At 45.9% G+C, this 21,122-nt stretch overlaps 1 protein-coding gene across 3 annotated transcripts in view; it reads right to left on the reverse strand.

Annotated features, from left to right (window-relative positions):
- The window catches only part of mks1 (MKS transition zone complex subunit 1), an 80,523-nt gene that overhangs the window by 43,551 nt on the left and 15,850 nt on the right, over positions 1 to 21,122 (reverse strand). For 2 of the 3 annotated variants that reach the window (XM_038813858.1, XM_038813861.1), the window contains exons 5-10: positions 18,824 to 18,921; positions 13,743 to 13,871; positions 13,546 to 13,650; positions 9,308 to 9,379; positions 6,687 to 6,795; positions 3,360 to 3,416 (exon numbers count right to left, since the gene is read on the reverse strand). In XM_038813858.1, coding sequence (XP_038669786.1) covers positions 3,360 to 3,416; positions 6,687 to 6,795; positions 9,308 to 9,379; positions 13,546 to 13,650; positions 13,743 to 13,871; positions 18,824 to 18,921 — 570 coding nt within the window. The remainder of the gene's footprint in view (positions 1 to 3,359; positions 3,417 to 6,686; positions 6,796 to 9,307; positions 9,380 to 13,545; positions 13,651 to 13,742; positions 13,872 to 18,823; positions 18,922 to 21,122) is intronic. The other variant, XM_038813860.1, reaches the window with a different exon arrangement.

A 21,122-nucleotide genomic window follows, 5' to 3' on the forward strand; every position in this document is an offset into this window, starting at 1 on the left:
AAACGGCTATGCAGTCCTCCTTGATGATTCAATGGGTAATTGCGATGTGGGGCTGACCGATGCAGACTTTTAAAATAATCTTTATTGTCACAAGTAGGCTTACATTAACACTGCAAAGAAGTTACTGTGAAAAGCCCCTGGTCGCCACATTCCGGCTCCTGTTCGGGTACACGGAGGGACAATTCAGAATGTCCAAATTACCTAACAGCACGTCTTTCAGAACTTGTGGAAGGAAACCGGAGCACCCGGAGGAAACCCACGCAGACACGAGGAGAACGTGCAGACTCTGCACAGACAGTGACCCAAGCCGGGAAGTCAAACCTGGGGCCCTGGCACTTTGAAGCAGCGGTGCTAACCACTGTGCTACTGTGACTTAAAAGAATCCATGTCACAGTCTCTGTGCTGAGTTAGTTGATCTCAACTGGGGGCAGGTGCTGCAGTCAGCCTCACCCAAGGGAGACAATTGTTCTCAGTCCTAGTTGCCATCTGGTGATATCTGCTAGAAAACATGCTGGATAAAGATAGTAATGGGTGAAGGCTCAGCTGTCATACACTCCACTAAGTAATAGACTGGCTTACAAGCAATAAAGAGGATGGAATTGTGCAAGGCACTGAAAAGATGTTCGTCTTTGGGGAGCTCTGCGCCAGCAGGCATTTCAAGGTCGGAATTGGTGGGGAGGTGGGGCATTAGTAGAAAAATATACTTAAATCCATTTTTCTTTTTATCAAGTTGAAATCTCTTGCTTCATGAGTTTTCTGAATGTCAAACAGTTTTTAGCAATGGGACAAAGAGGGAATGTGGATTGTCAGCACAGGTTAGTGCTTAACTTTGAAACATTAAAAGGCCTGTAACTTCCTGGCTGTGCTTTGGATTTGGAGAGTACCCAAAGATGGGCTGGAAAACCTCTCCGAAGTTCCCAAGTAAGGGTTTACATAGCAACTGTCCAGAAGGACTAAGTTCCCCTGAATTTATTTCAAACACTTGCAAGAGAGAGAGCCTCAGCCAGTTAATGAGCCTCTCACTGATACAGGGTTTGTAGCACATTATTTATATTTCTTAACTCCCTGTTTTCTCAGCTTCACGTCTCGGAGTTTCATAGCTGCCATGATGACTCAACCATTTTAACTGGCCTCCATTTCACCTTATCTTCTTTCCTTCTATTTTCTTATGCAGAAGGAGGTCATTCAGTCCACTGATTCTGCACCAACCCTCCGAAATCAGGCTCTATACCTGATCATGGCCAATCCACCTAACCTGTACATCTTTGGACAGTGGGAGGAAAACCGCACAAAAAAGGGGGAGAACATGCAAACTAGGCAATAATCTAACCAGGGTCTCTGGCATTGTGATGTAGCAGTGCTAACCACTGTGCCACCATGCCATCCTGTTCAGCAATAAATGCGTGAAAGCTGTCACTGTTACAACTGCTGAGCTAGCTCTCTCTGGAAGTGTCTTTTGGCCACTGATCGCATCATGCCGAGGTGCCAGTGATTTGGATTCCAGAATTCCGTAACCACCGAAATGGTGCCAGGCGTCAATGCTGCCAGCAGAAATCACAAAGATGGTGCTGGAACCATCAGACAAAGTGGTTTAAATTGCTGAGGCCGAATGGTTTTGCCAGTGATCTCCAACAGTTACTCTGAAAAAAGTTAAAATAAACCACTTACAATTTCAGCGTAACTATTGTAAATATCCAGCACGGACTCCCCCCACACTCCACACCCAATGGGGACCGGCCCCCACCCAACTATGCATCCTTCCCCTCACTTCCACAGTTTCCTCACCGCCAAACCCCCACCACACAGGGTTCCACACCAACCCTGCCTCCCCGACCCCCACATCCAATTTCCCACTCCCCTCGATGTCCTGCTATTTTCAATAGGATCTTTGAACTTACCCGCTTTATGGCAGTTAGCGTGGTAAAGACATGTCCTCTTTCACTTCAACTCTTTCAGACTTCAGCACTGAAGTCGGGGCCCTGCTGCACTGCCTGAATCAGGGAGGTCAGCTAAGACAGGCACTGAAGAAATTTAGCGCAGGAGTGGCAATGTGACACTGACTGCCACTCTGGCAAGTTATGGCCCAATGTGTTATGCAGGACCAGTCATGCAGAACCAGATTATACTTCTAAGAGGCAAAAAAGACAGCCAGGGGCAGCAAGAAATGTAAAAGAACAAAAAAAGCATCCAGATGCAAAAATTAGCATTGATCCTGGGAAATATACAAAGAACAGCAAAGTGTGATAAAACAGCAAGGGCTATTAAAAAAGGCAGTATAAAAAAAAGCCTGCAAGGCATAACAAATCAATTAGAGCTAGATCCTTCTTAAGAAACATTTTCACACAAAAGGATGGTAGAAGTTTTGAACTCTCTTCTGCAAACAACAAATGATGCTAGATCAACTGTCAATTTTAAAACTGGGATTGATAGATTTTTTTAAATTTAAGATAATTTGGAATTTGGGACAAACGCAAGTATATGGAATTAGGTCACAGATCAGCCACGATCCCGCTGAATGCTAGAACAAGCTAAATGGCACTGTTCCAAGTCTAATGGTCAGTGTGCTGTCAATTCTGGTCAAACCATATGTAATTTTATGCTGCAGACTTTCCCCATACTAGGTAGCTGGCACACACAAATTTTCAAAGGTTGCTTGCTGCCAACACATCATTTAAAAAAAATTAATTCATGGGATGTGGGTGCCTCTGGCTAGTCCAGCATTTTTCGCCCAACCGTAATTGCCCTTCAGATTGTAGTGGTGAGCTGCCTTCATGAATCGCTACAGTCCATGTAATGTAGGTACGCCCATAATGCTGTTAGAAGGAGCTCTGGGATTTTGACCCAGCGACAGTAAAGGAACATCGAAATATTACCAAGTCAGGATGGTGAGCTGCTTGGAGGGAAATCTCCAGGGGGAGGTGTTTCCATGTGTCTGCTGCTCTTGTCCTGCTAGATGGTAGTGGTTATGGGGTTGGAAGGTGTTGTCGAGGGAAGCCTTGGTAAATTCCTGCAGTGCATCTTGTAGATGGTACACACTGCTGCCATTGTGCATGGTGATTGAGGGAGTGAATAGGGTGTCAATCAAGTGGGGTCCTGAATGGTGTCAGCTTTTTGAGTGTTGTTGGAGCTGCACTCATCCAGGCAAGTGAGGTGTATTCCATCACACTCCTGGCTCGTTCCTTGTAGATTGTGGACAGGCTTGGGGAATCAGGTGGTGAGTTACACGTCCCAGGATTCTGAGCCCCTCACCTGCTCTTGGAGCTACAGTATTTATATGGCTAGTTCAGTTTCTATTAAAATATATATACAATTGTTGCTCCTTCTTGACAGAAAACACTGGAAGGAAAAAACGTACTTACAATTTCAAATTCTTCTCCAACCAGAGTGTTAAGGTACTCCTTGTGTCTGTCATACAGCTGTTAGCAAAAAGGGCAAGAACTGAATTACCAGATTTAACTTAAAATTGAATAAAAAGCAATACAGTTTGGACACAGTTACCAATGCAAATCGACATACTTTCTGTTGCTTGATCATCATAATGGCAATTTGTTTCGTGTATATTAAACAAACCCTTACACTCAGTCAAGTTCCTTCTATTTATTGTAGACTGTCAAGGAATGGAGCAATTATTTGTCACTGGGAAATTTGGCGAAGGGTAAAAATACTTGTCAGACATCACAACGGTAGAAAGAGAAAACGGGTAGATGGACAGGGTTGGACTGGGTGGTGCTCAGCTGTGTTTCAAAGATTACAGATGGGAGAGAGGATGAAGCAAGTAAGGAATACTCAGGCCTTGATTGAATGAATGGGAGGGCACTCTTAACTGATTCTTGGTTTCAAAGTTTCAGGGAAGATGACAACTGCACAAACTGACCTGTTTGGAGAAACCCCCACAACCCAAAGGTGTTCAGGGTAGGTGGATTGGCCAGGCTAAATTGCAACTTAATTGGAAAAAAAATGAATGGGGTACTTTAAATTTAAAAAAAGAATGAGGTCAATAATATGCACAGGAATTAGAGAAATAAAAGCAGAAAATTCTGGAAAAACTTTGTCCATCTGGCAGCATTTTTAAGAGTCATACGGACTTGAAACATTGGGCATGATTCTTTTGCAGCGTTGCGCTCAAACGAGAGCACACATGGCCGGAGAATCTCGCAAGAGGCCTCCAGCAGACCTCCTGACAGCCTTTGCGCCTCGTGGAATTCGCCGAAGTCCTGCGAGACATCGGAATCGGAACTCTGCCCAAAATGGGCAGGGCCAAATGATGCTCGCGGAAGTAGGCCTACTTAGACCTACCTGCCTGAGATCCACCGGCCTCCGTCAATTCTCCAGCCTCCCCAGGGAGGCTGCAGTCGGGCACCAATCAGTGCTGGTCCACACAAACGTCCACCGAGAAGAACTGCACAGGGGGTGGGGTGGGAGGTTCTCCTGGGCCATTGGAGACCCCTGGGTTGTCAAGGTAAGTGCAGGGGCTCCCTGGCCCTCCCCCTGGAATGTGGGCATCTCGACATTGTCCCGCTGACACTGCCAAGGTGCCCAGATAACACTGCCAAGCTGGCAGAAGCACTGCCTGGGTGTCAGTGGAAGGATGCCGAGTGCCAGGGTGGCATTGCCATGGGTCAGGGGCCGAGGGGGGACATGCTCATGAAATGAAGGTAGAGGGGGGTGGTTTGAAGGATGGGGGAGTGCAGGGCAGGTAAGTAGGGGCCTCTAGGAAGTGTGTGGGGGTCCAGGTGGGGGTCCTGGAAGGGAGGGGGTGCTGAAGGGGGCTTGGGGGGGTCCTGAAGAGGGGGAACCCCAAAGTGGGATTTCCTCACTTCGGGTGTGTGAAGTAGAGTCCATATGTGTGGCAGGTGACATTGCCCAGGGGTGGGGGGTGAGCTCACCTAGAGATCGGGGCATCCTTTCAAAATGGTGGCCTGATTTCTGAGTTCAGCTCCTCAGTGCTAAAAAAAATTAAACCAGTGAGAAATTCCCCTGGGCTCATTGGATAGCGGTGGGGAACTCCCTGAAAAACCTGCCACAAATTAACTTAGACTTTGGGGAGAATCGCGCCCCTTAATTCTGTTTCTTTTTCCACAGATTCTACCAGATCTGCTGAGTTTATCCAGCATTTCCTGTTTTTTTCTCAGGTTTCCAGTATCTACAGCATTTGCTTTTATCATAGAGGTGAGAGGTAGCGTCTGAACTTGTAGAGAAATAGAAAATGTTTTGTTGGAAATGACAGAAACAGAATGGCTTGTCAATGTGAAGGGAATCAATAGGAACTGAGCAACCATTGTAGAGTGAGATTATTGAACAGTCACTGCAAACGAGGGAAGGCACAAGGTGGTGCTATTTATTCTGCTCCTGTGAGGAGTCTGCAGGTGCAAAAATAAAACATTGTTGGTTCAGGGTCACCACACAGGAGCAGAATACACAGCATCTCCTCGTGAGCACACATTACACAGCAGCCGAATATATTAATACTTGTTTTTTTTCTTCTGGAATCCCTCTGTGTACCCGAACAGGTGTCGGGGTGTGGCAACTAGGAGATTTTCACAGTAACTTCATTGCAGTGTTAATGGAAGCTTACTTGTGACAATAATAATAATCATGACTTTCTGTCCATTTTGTAAAGTGATGTATTAGTTAAAGCCATTGTGAACCTGATTCTGTGACACCGACATTAATCTAACACACTGTGTGGTGACCGTGTTCTTTGGGTGAACCTTATATGAGATATGTAATTTGGTTATCCATTTGATGGCCTTCTGAGATGCCAATTGGAGAAAGGAGGTGCCTGTTGCAACACATCTTAGTGGGAAGGTTAATGTGATGTGTTCCATGATCAGTTCATATCGACTCTCATCTTCAATTTACAGGGCAGATAGCCATGTCGTCCGTACCCTGTGCTGATTTGGATGAGTGCTGTCCACTCTCTTCAAGAGAAATCGAATCCAGGGACTTCTGTTGTTGGGTCAGTGATGAGGTGTTGGTTCTTTATTGCCACAGTAGTCTTACATTAACACTGCAATGAAGTTACTGTGAAAATGCATTCTATAATTCAATCTATCTGGATTGTGGGTTGATCCAAGCTGCAGGAATATTAGCTATTGTTGTCCATATTGTCCGGCCCAATGTCAAATGCTTTCTTGGTGGTTTTTTCCGAGTTTAATTGAACAAGAAGGTCAACGTTGTTCATGACTTCTTCCATCTCACACAGCACAGAGCAACAAGGTCCCAGGTTTAATCCTGGTATGCGCAGAGTGAGCTGGTGGAACACATTGACAGTCCTTCAGTACAAAAGTTGCATCCTGGTGTTCCTTTTCAGGGTGCTACTGGGTTTGGTCCATCACTGTGGAGCAGTTACAGATATTTGTTGCTTGGGCTCAAAGTAGGAGGGTCACTCATGTAAAGTACACAAGGATGGCTATGTCATAGTATCATACTCCATCACCAGGGTAACACGCCTCATCGTCACGGTATCATGCCCCATCCCATCATGCCTTTGCACATTGAAAGAAAAGAGGAGTGTGTAGCAATGTTTTTTTGCTGCTGCCTCAGCATATCTTAAACCTTTGTGCAGAGAGGCAGAAGTTTTAACTCTCCCTAACACTTCAATCCGATAGCTACACGTGACCCCGGTGGATGTTCAATATACGAAAACCAGCATCAAATCTCCAAGAAAAGCAACATTTTCTTACGTCTTTGAAGAGATTTTTCTCCCTATCCTGATCATCCTTCTGGACTGTGATGGATGCATTGTTAATTGTGTACAGCCACAGCTCCTTCTTCTCTCCTTCAGTCTCAATCCTATTGCCCAAAAAGAATAGAGAATGTCACAAATAGGAAATTAAGGTTTCGAAAGGAAACTCTGACACAAGCCTCTCAGATAAACATTCTGATCCAGTTCTGGACTGGAGGTTGAGGAGAAAATCTGACAAAAATTTTACGACTTCAGTAATAAAAATGATGGCTATGCACAGCTGGACAATAAGCATCGGAATAAGAAAGGTTAAAGAATGAATCAGAAATGCAGTGGTTAGACTTCCAGTGACCATGTAGGGGGGTAGTGCGCACATGTAGGTTCTCTGTAAACATACCCTGTTTAAAGCACACTGGACAGAAACAACTTCAAAACTTAGCAACTCTTCAAAGGAAGTCGCATTTCTTGTAACAATGACAAAAAGGGAGAAAATAAAGATTCGGGCCTTAATCAGACTCCCTGGCGTCGCAGGGATCGGTACAAAGCAAGCTGGTGGGGGTGGGCTCTCCTTCTCCCTTGCTGACCACATAGTAGCAATGGAATTAGAAAACCATGCCACTTTGAAAGGCATTACAAACTCGCTGGTGGACGCCCTCCCTGACCAGGATTCATACCCGATGATTCTTGGAGGCGACCTGAAATGTGTCTTGGACCCTAAATTGGATTGTTTTCCAAATCTGACATCATGATTCCAAATCGAGATTGGATCATACCAAAATTTCTGACCACACCTGGGATGGCCATGGCACTGTCCTCATTTGCAGAACTGATGGGTGGGGTACATTCGTGGTGTTTCCTGCATCCAAACGATTTTTAAAAATTAATTTTTTTCCCCCATGTCCACTGTGCTTATTCCCAAATCGACTTTTTTTATTGTCGATATGGTTCTTCTCCCTTCAGTGGTGGCAGCTAAATATTTGATGATCGTCATCTCAGATCATGCCCCTCATTTTGTTGATTTACACTTAGATTTTGGCCTTTCCCAACTCCCACCTTGGAGACTAGACACCACATTGATGACAAATTCTGTGACCATTTTTCTGTTGCCACAGCGGACTTTATTAAGCTCAACAAGTTGGAGTCAATCTCTCCTTTGACACTATGGGAGGCCCTAAAGGTCGTCATAAGGGAGGAACTCTCATATAAGCCTCAAGCCATGAAAATGGAGATTGGAGAGACAGAGGCTGGTGAACTCCATTTTGGAAGTGGATCACTAATATTCACTTAGCCCCAACGCCGGAGCTACTGATGCACATGAAAAAAATTACAGCTCTAATTTGAACTGGTAAGGCTGTGCATCAGTTACAGCATTCTAGGAGCACCTTCTACAAACATGGTGAGAAGGCTATTCGCCTTCTGGCTCATCAGCTCAAGCGGCAATCCGTCTCTCGAGAGATCCCTATGACTTGGAAAAAGGAGGGTAATCTTGTTTCCGCTCTTCTCCAGGTTAATGCGGCTTTAAGTTTGTATTATCATGAACTATGGGAGTCAGAGTCTCCTCCAAACACATCAGGTATGATGAGTTTTCTAGATGGTCTACATATCCTGACCATCAAGGAGGCAGGAGACAGTAATTGGATTCCCTCTTACGCCCGGGAGAAATATCAAAGTGCATTGGACGGCTGCAATTTGGCAAAGCCCCTGGTTCTGACGGCTTCCCAGTTGAGTTTTATAAAATGTTCTCGGAGCAGCTCATACCTTTATTAATAGATATATTAACAACTTGCCATCTCGGGGTTCACTACCCCCGAACCTCACCCAAGCCTCAATTTCTTTGCTCCTCAAGGGGGACAAGAACCCAGCAGAACATGGGTCATACCGACCCATTTAACTTTTGAATAGGGACCTTAAGCTGCTGGTCCTGACTGGAGCCCGTCTCCCAGCTATAATATCTGAGGATCAGCCAGGTTTTGTGAAGGGTCGGCAGTTCGACGTCTCTTAAACATTGCCTTCTCCCTTTCCACTACTCCAGAACTTGAAGTTATAGTAGCTTTGGATGCAGAAAAAGCATATGTAGGGTGGAATAAAACTATCTACTTGAGATTCTGAGGAGATTTGGATTCGGCCCTAAAATTGCCTCCTGGATTCATCTGTTGTGGGCAGCACGGTAGCATGGTGGTTAGCATAAATGCTTCACAGCTCCAGGGTCCCAAGTTCGGTTCCCGGCTGGGTCACTGTCTGTGCGGAGTCCTCCCAGTGTGTGCGTGGGTTTCCTCCGGGGGGGGGGGGGTTGTTGGGTTACAGGTATAGGGTGGATACGTGGGGTTGAATAGGGTGATCATTATTTGGCACAACATCGAGGGCCGAAGGGCCTGTTCTGTGCTGTACTGTTCTATGTCTATGTTGTACATTATCCCCAAGGCCAACATTCGCCCAAACACAATATTGTCAGAATACTTTCCCTTGGAAGGGGCACTAGACAGGGCTGCCCTCACTCCCTGCTGCTCTTTATCTTAGCTATTGAGCCCCTCTCGATAGAGTTGAGGGCATCTGATCAGTTCAGGGGTATTTGTCGGAACGGACTGGAGCATCAGGTATCGCTTTATGCAGACGACCTACCTCTGTTCATTACAGACCCGGCTCCCTCCATGGACAACATCATGAAGATACTCACAAGGTTTGGTGCCTTTTCTGGTTACAGACAAAACGTAGGTAAGAGTGAGTGTTTTCCAGTGAATCTACTTGCTAGAGGAGCTTAAATTAATTCATTGCAGTTTCGCCTCTCCAAAGTTAGTTTCTGTTAGCCCATAACTGGGCATCACTTCACAAATTGAATTACTCAAGGCTCATCAGTAATGTCAAAGCTGATCTGCAGAGGTGGAATAGCCTTCCTTTACCGCTGGCAGGTAGGATCCAAACAATAAAAATTAATGTGCTTCCTAGATTTCTCTTTTCCTTTCAAAGTATTCCCATTTTCTCCCCAAATATTTCTTATTATGGTCAACGATTTGATTTCTGCTTCTATTTGGGCGGGCAAGTGTCCCAGTGTCCGTAGCCCTTCAGGGAGATAGGGGGTCAGGAGGTTTGCCAACATTCAGAAAATCGTGCAATGGCTTAGCGGTCCTGAATCAATTTGGGGAAAAATGGAGGCTCGATCGTGCACCACTACCGACTACCTTCACATCATAATTACTGCACTGTTGCCCTTCTCCCCCACAGGTTTTTCCTCGAGTCCGGTGGTGGTTTCTTCCTTTAGGAATTGAAAACAGTTTAGGAAGCATTTCAAACCTCTCTGTGTCTTCTTTAGCCCGATTTGCGGTAATCACCTCTTTTTGCCTTCGGGTCAAAGGGACTTGCTTTCAGGGATCTCTTCTTAAGAGGAGAGATTTGCCAACTTTGAGAAGCTCACCGACAAATTTCAGTTGGCCAGACCACACCTTTTTCGTTATTTTCAAATTCGAGATTTGTCGGTTTCAGTTTTTTTCCTTCTTTTCCCCTGGCTCCACCCCCTTCTTGCTGGGAGGGTCTTGTCCTTGACGCAACTGGACGGGGGATCTATGTCAGACTTGTATGGCCTTATCCTTTCATCAGATCCTATTGGAGGAAATGGGGGAAAGATGGGAGGAGGGACTGGGTCCTGTGCTTACGGATGAGGCTCGGAGGGAGGCCCTCTACTTCATCCTCCCCCTGACTTATATTGATTTAGTTTAAGGTCTTGCACAGAACACATTGGAACAAGGCGAGGACGAGTGGGTTTTTCCAGGATGTGAAAGACAAGTGTGACTGTTGCTTGCTTTCGGCAGCTAACCACACTCACACGTTTTGGTCTTATCCCAAACTTGCTAGCTGCTGTGTTTCCATTTTTAATACAATGTCTAAGATTCTACAGGTAGCCCTAGAACCAAGTCCATTAGTAACCACCAGTTGGGGTCTCAGACTCACCGACATTTCATTCTGGGTTAGGGACGGATGTTCGCGCCTTTGCCTCGAGAGACCAGGAGGCAAATGCTGCTTAGCTGGAGGTCTCCCATACCTCCTAGTGCATCCGCCTGGTTGGGCAATTTGATGTTATTTCTACACGAAGAAAATTAAGTACATCAGATGATCAGTGGGGAGATTCTGCCAGAGGTAGAAACCATTTAGCTCATATTTTAAAGACCCAGACACCGTCAACTGCTTTTTTTTTTGGGGGGGGGGGGGTTAGTTTACTGTGGGGTTAATTTGTTTGTTACAATTATAAGGAAAGATGTATATATAACTTTTTGACTCTGTATTTCTATTTCTTGGTTGTTCGTTTGTTGATAATATGGTTGTTTGTTTTAGGAAATTCAATAAAATTTATAAAAAAATAAATGCAGTGGTTAGGCCTCCTTTAAAGAAAAAAAAAGGCGGCTTGCATTTATATAGCACCTTTCACAACCACATGTTTTATTCCCAATTAAGTTTTTTGGTTAAAAGTGTAGTCATTGACATGATGCATGGAAATGCAGAAATCAACTTGCATGCAGCAAACTCCCACAAATAGCAACGTGATGACGACTAGATACTGTGTATTGTGATATTGATTGACACATAAACATTGATCAGGGCACCTGGATAACTCCCCTTGACTGCTTCGAAATACTGTCAGGAAATCATTTATATCCACCTGAGGGGAAAGTCGGGGCCTCAGTTTAATGTTTCATCAAATGGTGGCACCTTTGAAATGCAGCGTACTGCATTGGGATGTCAGACTAGACTGTTATTCCCCAGTACTGACTGAGAAGCAAGGGCGTAGGAGCCATAGCTGGGACAAAATGTAGATAGCACAGGATGGTTTATGGCATAAATGTCCACATGCATATAGTTTAGAGCCCTGTTTCCATTTTATGTATCTCACATTGTTGCTGTCAAGAGGTCATGGCATGCTATTTCAGGATCTATCCAACAGTAAGGCAAATGTCCCAAGGAGCGAGAAGAACAGGGTAAACCCAGAAAAGTGAAAGAGCCAAAAACAACTGAGTGTTCTAGACTTCTGGATTAATGAGGCTCAGGGCCAAAGGTAAGATACTCTTGTTATAAAGGGCTAAAACTGTGACATACCTGGCACTATATCTATTTATGTATTCTATTTTAATTCCTCATTCCCTATCCATTAAAAATACCGTGGGAACTTTCTGCTTTACAAGGCACTATATAACTGTAACTGCAGCCAGTGCTTTATTTTGTTGAAGACCAGAGCAATTCATTTTGCGACAATAGAAAGAAGTGTGCACTGCCTCACAGAGTATAATATGCAGACAAAAGCACTAGAGAGCCAGAGGGATAGTCAGATGTGGCTCTAAAGCAGAAGGGGAGCAAGTGAATGAATTAATTCTTGCACAGAATATAGTACTTTAACCCCATTCCAATTTTTCAAAGCTGTTATTGAAACATTTCAGGTACTTGCAAAAGTAATTCATATCTAGAATCTTCATCTCCATCTATCCTGCCGTCCCTTCCGCGTCAGTCTTGGGTTCGTAGCTTCCTCAGATTTACTGTGCCAGTTCTGATGAACTGTCCCTACCCAAAAGGTAAACTGCCTCTGTTAGATCAGAATGACCTGTCTATTTCCAATGTTTAGTTTTAAGTTCAGATTTAATTCACTTTGGTTCTGACAAAGGCAAATAGAGTTGTTTTCTTAAGGGTTAGAGACTGAAAGCTGTAAAGGATTAGAGATTTAGGTGTCCATGTAAACAGTTCACTGAAATCCAGTAAACAAATATAAAGAGCGATACACACAAAAAAAGCAAATGGAATGTTAGCTTCAGTTCTGGCCACCAAAGAATGGAGATACTAGCTTTGGAAGGGGTTCAGCAGAGATTTACCAGAATATACCAGAGTTAGATTATTTCAAAGGGTTCCAGAAACTTGGCTTGTAGTCCCTTAAGTTTAGAAGACTGAGGAATGATCTAAAGGATGTTACAGAATTGCAATAGGATAGATGCAGAAAAATAATTTATGATGAGGGAATCAGGAATGGCCTGGTCTGAGAATTCATGCACAGCAAATTCAACATTAAGATGGCTTCGAAATGTCACAAATTCTAATGCAGAGGCATAAATATTTTTATCCATAAGTTGATTGCTTTATTTTTTGAAAAATTTTCCAATTAAGGGGCAATTTAATCAGCCGACCAGGGTTCTCGCAGGCGAAAGAGGAAACCAAGAGTATACACGACCGAGATGTCTTCATGGTGCTGTCGAACAACATGTGCCGCAGGAAACTCCATCTCAACAGGGAGACAGTGCGGCACCTGTGCAACATGCTAGCTAACCTGGTGCCACGTGGAGGAGCAGGGCACCCACTCCATGTGGCCATGGTGGTGATGGCAACTGTCAACTTCTACACCACGGGATCGTTCCAAGGCTCAACGGGTGACCTGTGCGGCATCTCACAGTCATCCATCCACAAATGCATCTGGGAGATCACGGATGCATTCTATGCCAGGGCATCGGATCAAATAAATTTCGACCTGGACCAGACCCATCAGGACGAGAGGGTTGCGGGAATCGGGGCCACATCTAGAGTGCCATAGCTACAGGAGGCCCACAGGGGCCTAATGTCGTTCTCCCAGTATCTGTGTGGGTTTCCACCAGCTACTCTGGTTTCTTCCCACAAGTCCCAAAAGACCTGCTGTTAGGCAATTTAGACATTCTGAATTCTCCGTCTGTGTATCCGAACAGGCGCCAGAATGTCGCGACAAGGGGCTTTTCACAGTAACTTCATTGCAGTGTTAATGTAAGCCTACTTGTGACAATATAGATTATTATTAATACAAATAGTGCGAAACCACAGGCTGGTGCCACAACACAGAGGTGTCAGGATACAGTACTTACCTGTAAGCTGATTTGGAGCCACTGAAGTCTGGTTTTACGGCGAGAACTCCATTGCTGTCCACTTTAATTGTGCACAGTACGTATTCGTTCTCACGCTTCCCCAGCCTGAACACACAGCACAGAATTAACCATTAAAACAGCAGCCAATCTCACACACTTCAGTCTGGAATAGTTTCATTCAGAGTTGGAAAACCTACTTTCCGTAGGGCCCCAGATCTCCCATAATGTACATAGTTTGCACGGGATTGTTCACAACGTGATTGTTCCTCACAAACTCCTCATTTGGTGCCCAGGTAATCATCCGCGAATGTGGAATCTTCCCTTCCCTAAATGCCAATGGAAGGATACAAAATAACTATTACAGTTTGGTTCCCACACCAACCAGTTCACCCTGAGTTCATATTCTTTTCATAGAATTTACAGTGCAGAAGGAGGCCATGCAGTTTTACATTAAGTAATCTTATCTCAGCAGGAGGGGTTACAATATGGTTCAGAACTGTCACCTTTTGATGAAAGTGAAGGTCAGTCAACCTTCCGCACCAGTGATTCCCCCTGGAAATGTCGGGACATTAGGTGAGGATTAGATCGCATTTAGGATAATACCTAAGGAATTGAAACGCTCGCTGACACTTGGTTCACATTTAATGAGTGGGCATTTGTGTGAGAGACTGAAGGATGTTGGTGCTCCATATGGGCAGCACGTAGCACAGTGGTTAGCACTATGGCTTCACAGCGCCAGGGTCCCAGGTTCGAATCTTGGCTTGGGTCACCGCCTGTACGGAGTCTGCACGCTCTTCTCGAGTCTGCGTGAGTTTCTTCCGGGTGCTCTGGTTTCCTCCTATAAGTCCCGAAAGACAGGGGCAGCATGGTGGCGCAGTGGTTAGCACTGCTGCCTCACGGCACTGAGATCCCAGGTCCGATCCCGGCTCTGGGTCACTATCGGTGTGGAGTTTTCACATTCTCCCGTGTTTGCGTGGGTTTCGTCCCCACAACCCAAAGAAGTACAGGGTAGGTGGATTGGCTTCGCTAAATTGCCCCTTAATTGGAAAAAATTAATTGGGTACTCTAAATTTATTTTTTAAAAGTCCCGAAAGACGTGCTATTAGGCAATTTGGACATTCTGAATTCTCCGTTAGTGTACCCGAACAGGCGCCAGAATGTCGCGACGAGGGGCTTTTCACAGTAACTTCATTGCAGTGTTAATGTAAGCCTACTTGTGACAATAAAGATTATTATTATTATAAGGAAGCCTGACTTTTGATGCTATTTATCCCTTCATTACCCCGTCCTATCATTTGCTGGTTATTTTGCCAACACGCTGCCTGCAGCCAAGAAATCGGGCAGTTACTTGTTCCTCCACTCTCACTCCCTTTTTTTTGCCTCGCCGTAACTGCACAACCAAGATAAGGAAACTCAGTGAGCTTATTGCCAAGTACTCAGTATCCTCCACTCTCGCAATCAGCGCCCTACTCATAACAAAAAAATCAATCTGGGAATAGGCCTTATGCACATGGGAGAAAAATGAAAATTCCCTGGCCCTCGGTCTCGCAAACCTCCATGGGTCAAACCCCCCCCCCCCCAATCTGGTCCACAAACCCCCTCAGCACCTTAGCCACCTCTGGCCTCCTACCAGTCCTGGATCTCAATTGATCCAGTGCCGGGTCCAGCACCGTGTTGAAATCTCCCCCCATTATCAGATCCCCCGTCTCCAAGTCTGGAATCCGGCCCAACATGCACCGCATGAAACCTGCATCGTCCCAATTCGGGGCGTATACATTGACCAAAACCACCCGCTCCCCCTGCAGCCTGCCACTTACCATCACATACGTCCCGCCACTGTCTGTCACAATGTTCGACGTCTCGAATGACACCCTCTTTCCCACCAGGATTGCCATCCCCGATTTTTTGCATCCAGCCCCGAATGAAACACCTGGCCTACCCATCCCTTCCGCAATCTAACCTGATCCGCCACCTTCAGGTGCGTCTCCTGAAGCATGACAACATCCGCTTTCAGCCCCTTCAGGTGCGCAAACACGCGGGCCCGTTTGACCGGCCCATTCAGTCCCCTTACATTCCAGGTTATCAGCCGGATCGGGGGCTACCTACCCCCCCTCCCCCGCCGACTAGCCATTACCCTTCCTCAGCCCGCCACGTGCCCGTTCCCTATGGCGGCAGACCCCCATCCCGACCTCCTCTACCTGCTCCAGCTCCCTCATGGCCATTACAGCAGCAACCCGGTACCCCCCACCCCAGCTAGGACCCCACCTAGCTGCATTGCTCCCTCCATTGCACTCCCGTATGTCAGCTGACTCCTGCTGATCCTGGCCACTCCCTCGACCCCTCCCAGCGTGGGGCTTCCCCTCCTCCCCATTGCCAACCAGCAGGTTCTCCTCCTTCCCCTACCGCCTTCAGCATGGGAAAAAGCCCGCGCTTCCCAGCTCCGGCCCCGCCCCTTCAGCCCTCAGCGCGGGAAGAAGCCCGCGCTTTCCACCTACCCGACCCTGCCTCCTCTGACGCCGCTCCCTTTACCGGACCGGACCCCTCGCGGGGACCCATCCCCCTTCCGCCATCGGCCCCCAACATTGCAGGTCCACCCCCCTCCCCGAGCCCATCCGACAGACCCGAGCAAAAACAGTGCCCCACCCACCCGAAAAGCAACAAAGAACCAACAATAAACAGAGAACCCCTCCTCAAAATGTAACACAGCTACACGCAAACCTCTGTACCCAACCCTCAGTTTGAGTCCAACTTTTCGGCCTGTACGAAGGTCCACGCCTCCTCCGGGGACTCAAAGTAAAAGTGTCGGTCCTTGTAGGTGACCCACAGACGCGCCGGCTGCAGCATGCCGAACTTCACTCCCTTCCTGTGTAGCACCGTCTTCGTCCGGTTGTACCCGGCCCTCTTCTTTGCCACCGCTGCACTCCAGTCCTGGTAGAGCCGTACCTCAGCGTTCTCCCACCTGCTGCTCCGCTCCTTCTTGGCCCACCTGAGCACACACTCCCGGTCAGCAAACCGGTGGAACTGCACCACCACCGCCCACGGCGGCTCATTAGGCTTGGGCCTTCTCGCCAGTACTCTGTGAGCCCCCTCCAGCTCCAGGGGCCCCTGGAAGGACCCAGCTCCCACCAGCGAATTTAGCATGGTGACCACATAGGCCCCCACATCCGACCCCTCCAGCCCCTCCAGGAGGCCCATGATCCGCAGATTTTTCTGCCTCGAACGGTACTCCATCTCCTCAAACCGCTCCTGCCATTTTTTATAGAGCACTTCATGCGCCTCCACCTTCACCGCGAGGCCTAAGATCTCGTCCTCATTTTCGGAGACCTTTTGTCGGACCTCTCGGATCGCCACCCCCTGGGCCGTCTGAGTTTCCAGCAGCTTACCAATTGAAGCCTTCATCAACTCTAGCAGGTCAGTTTTAAGCTCCCTGAAGCAGCGCTGAAGAGCCTCCTGCTCCTCCTGCGCCCACTGCATCCATGCCGCCTGGTCTCCGCCCGCCGCCATCTTGTGCTTCTTCCCTCGCTTCTACTTTGGCTTTGCTACCACTTTTCTACTCGCCCCACTCCTGGTCCAGGCCATACACCACTGGGGAAATGTTGCTGACTCCTTCCCACACTGGGAGACGTCGAAAAAGTTCCGTTGGGGGCCCTAAAAAGAGCCCAAAAGTCCGTTCCTAGCGAGAGCTGCCGAACGTGCGACTTAGCTCTGCATAGCCGCAACCGGAAGTCCTTCATTTTTATTCTTAGTGGTCATGGGTTTATAGTATCGCACTGCCACTGATTTGCAATTCACCCAAGAGACTATGGATAAGTAATATCACACTGGTGACATAGGGGTGATCATCTTTGTTCACAACTGAGGTGCATTGCTTGGACAAAGTAAAGGAGCTTTGTCTGCATTTAACTTGCAATGCTTTAAGCTGGCTCAGGGAGACTTAACTCCAGCACCAACAACCTGCCTTTGCTTTTCCGTTTCTGCATTAGGGAGCTTTATTCTGTATTAACCTGGGATAAACACAGAAATTTCGACAGCGGGTTAAAATTTCTGCTCCCTAGCCACCATCCTATATTACAATAAACATTAAATTCTCCATAAAATAGAGGGAATGGAGTACAGGAAGTTCATTCAAAGGGACAGAATTCACACAGTTCAATTAAAGTGGAATCAAGTTAATCGAATTACTAGCAGAGTTGAAAAAATATCCAATTCCTCCACAACCCCAGTAGTTTAAAATGGCGTGTGACACAGCACATAGCGGGAAAGGTCAGAAGCCTAATGGTTTGACCCCTGGCCTGCGCCGATTCAGAGTATTTGAGAGTAAGTAGCAGGAGGCTTGTTACAATAGGAGATCCAACTAGAAAAATCAACCTGATTGCAAACCAATGACTCCTGTTGAAAAAGACAGACATGTCCTTTTCAGTTTCATCCATGATGTCTCTCTTTACTTCCCCTCAAACATTCTGCAACAGTCACTATCTCGGCCTACATATGGATGAGGAATCGGGGGTAACAAGTAACGGCTCCAGCCCCCCATCCCAAACGCAGCATGGTTATTAATGGAAGAAGAATAAGATTCCTCCAATTTTATAAAAGCCTTGATGTGCCACTAAAGTAACTAATGGAAGCAAAATAAGAATCATCATATTTTTCCCCAATACAGATGCAAGGAAGAAGAGGTACATAGGGTCCATCCTTTTTACATTTTATTTCTTCAAACCTGTACTGATGATGTCCACTTCAATGAGCTTCTATTCCACAATCTTCGTTCATCATCTGCAAATGATCTACACAGGTTCAGTTGTAAAATCGCCCACAGTTAAATAGCCTGCCAAGGCTCTACATGTAAACTTATACATTAAGGGTACCACTTGGGCGAGGACACCCAGCAACCATACAACAAGCAAGAGACAGGAGAAAGAGATCGGGAAAGTTAAAACAGATTAGTTGTCACAAAAATAGATGGAAGTAATAGTGCAGCAAGAAATATTTTCCTAGTTTGAAGTTACTGGGGGTCATTGTTATAGCTGGGTGAGAGGTGTACTCAGGATCAAGCACAGGATATTCATAATTGGAAACTACTTCACTCCCAGCACCAACGTAAGGACCTGAATAAAAATTCAAAACAATTTAAACAAAATGTATACAGAGCTGGCACAGGCTGCTCCATATTTTTAAGAGATATTTAAATTGTATCTTTGCTTATAACAAAAAACTCAACATATTCCCGCCGGTTTCTCAAATGTATACTTGCCACCTCCCCACCACAGCTATCGCTTACGTAATTCTGCGCTCCTGCCTCCTGCACCGAATGTGTGACATCCTTTCTGTCAGGTACGACCGATCCTCTTTCGCCGATGTGGTCATAGTCTGAGAGTACTGGAAAAAAGGAAATTTGTTGACTACCAACAACTGACACAGCTCCAATGGTTCGGCAATCACACGCCCCTGTAGCGGGTATCACACTATCATTCAGAGGAGCCTTTAATGGGTCACCAGCTTCACTGTCCTTAGCCAAACACAATATGGTGCGGGGAAGTTGAGAGAAAGGCCCATACCAATCTCTCTGGGTCAAGAAATTTCTTGCACCAGTACTGAAAGGTTGATGGAAGTAGATTCAATAGTAACTTTTGAAGGCAACAACAAATAAACGAGCCAATAATTATACACCATGAATGAAGAAATAAAAGCAAAATTGAAACCACAGAAAAAGGCTTATTATCAGTACATAGACAACAAAGCAGAGGGTGACAAAATGAAAGAAGAAAAGTGTAGAACAAAAACAGACAGAAGGTTAAAAAGCTGAAAGATTAATAGGGAATATTAAAAAGTAATATCCTGCAGATACATAACAAAATAGAACAATCAAGACAGAAGTAAAGCCACTGAGAGATGCACAAGATAAACTTACTGGTAATGACATCAAAATGTCACAAATATTGGAAGTGTTTATTTATGCTATATATATTAGTATCACTGGATTTCCAAAATATTATTTTGACTCGATATTTACAAAAATATTATTTTGACTCGATATTTACAGAAATAAGGTGGACCTTATGGAGGGGTGCAAGCACAGATCCTCCTCCCATAGCCTTCAGGGAGCAGTTGATGGTGTGGGTAGATTTAAGTTTCCCTCCAATATTAAGGATTGAATGTCCCAGAGTGACCTGGAGGCAGTACAATGGACTTACTCACATTTTGGGATGGGCAGAGGGACACTGTGCCTGAAATGACAAAACTCTGGAAGCTCTTGGGGGTTTTTCTGGTTCAGGCACACAGATCCATGCCCTCCAATGGATACGTTTCTGTCAGAAGAGACTCCCCTTGCTCTGCCCTTATGGAGCCCTGTAATACCAACAGGCTTCCTTCGCTATCTCCAGCACTCAGGTCTGGAGTGCCTACTGTATTGCAATGGGAACACACCAGTCTTGGGGACACTCCTTTCCGGCTGCAGGAAGGGCTTATACTGGGTGGGTTGGGGGATGGGGCATTCCTATTTAGGTCTCCCTGCTTATCTTCCCAATGGGATTTCCCTGGTTTTCATGTGTATGGATGAAATCACTGCTGTCTGCTGCTTCCCTCGCTTCAAAGATTCACTGCTCCTCTAAATGCATCCACGGGTTGAAGGGTGAGCAATTTTTGAACTAATCCAGCAATACCAGCTCATGCAACCCCTCACAGTTGCCTGCGATTCACAGGAATCTCACCCATTGGTTGAATGCCTCATTGGCTCCAGCTGTTCGAACTCGATGTGGGTCTGGGTGGGTTTCTTGCGAGAATTCCAGAATTGTTAACGATATACCTTTGGGACTAACTCGTAGGCACTTAAGATGGCAGCCTTAGTTTGCTTATATTTCATGGACACATCATGAGGCAGCATGGGGTAGATCTCTTGGGCTCTCCCTGATAAGTGCCCCTTGAATTGAAAATCTCCAGATCTCTGACAGCCATTTTAGCTGTCCTGGTATTTAATCAAAAGCAGCAAAAATTAGTCCACATTACTCTCTTCAAATTTGGGAATGGATCTCATGTACTTGAGGGCCTCAGGGTAGTTTGGGGTTTGAGAGATAGGGGGTGCTACTGGGTGGACAGATTTTCAGCTATCAAGTCACTCTTTCCCTTTCTAAATAGGAAAAATGAACAGAATCTGGGTGTTACAGATACACGTATCAATAAGCATAACAACAGAGTTTTATAAGGCCATAAAAATGTAAACCAAGCACTGGGGATAATTTCTGCATTGACAGAATTGAAAAGCAAACCACAGTTGGAGCACTGAGAGCAATTCTAGTCTCCAAATTATAAAAATGATATAAAAGCCCAGAGAGGGGTCCACCAAAGAAAGGATTCTCTGTCCAGAACCATCTTTTATCACCGACTCCCAGCAAAGCCCTTTGTGCCCTCATTTAGAATGGGAGGATGCAGCTGTAGGAAAACAGCTCAGTGCAAATACTAAGGATTTGGTGCACCTTGTCTCAAAGTTCTATCAGAGGTCCAAAGTTTCTCAATCTGCTACAAAGTGGTTCATGTGCCAGCTCACACAACCTGTGCCTGGGTTATCCTCAATGCAACTGCAA

This window comes from Scyliorhinus canicula, chromosome 12, assembly GCF_902713615.1.
Source record: "Scyliorhinus canicula chromosome 12, sScyCan1.1, whole genome shotgun sequence".
Lineage (NCBI taxonomy): Eukaryota > Metazoa > Chordata > Chondrichthyes > Carcharhiniformes > Scyliorhinidae > Scyliorhinus > Scyliorhinus canicula.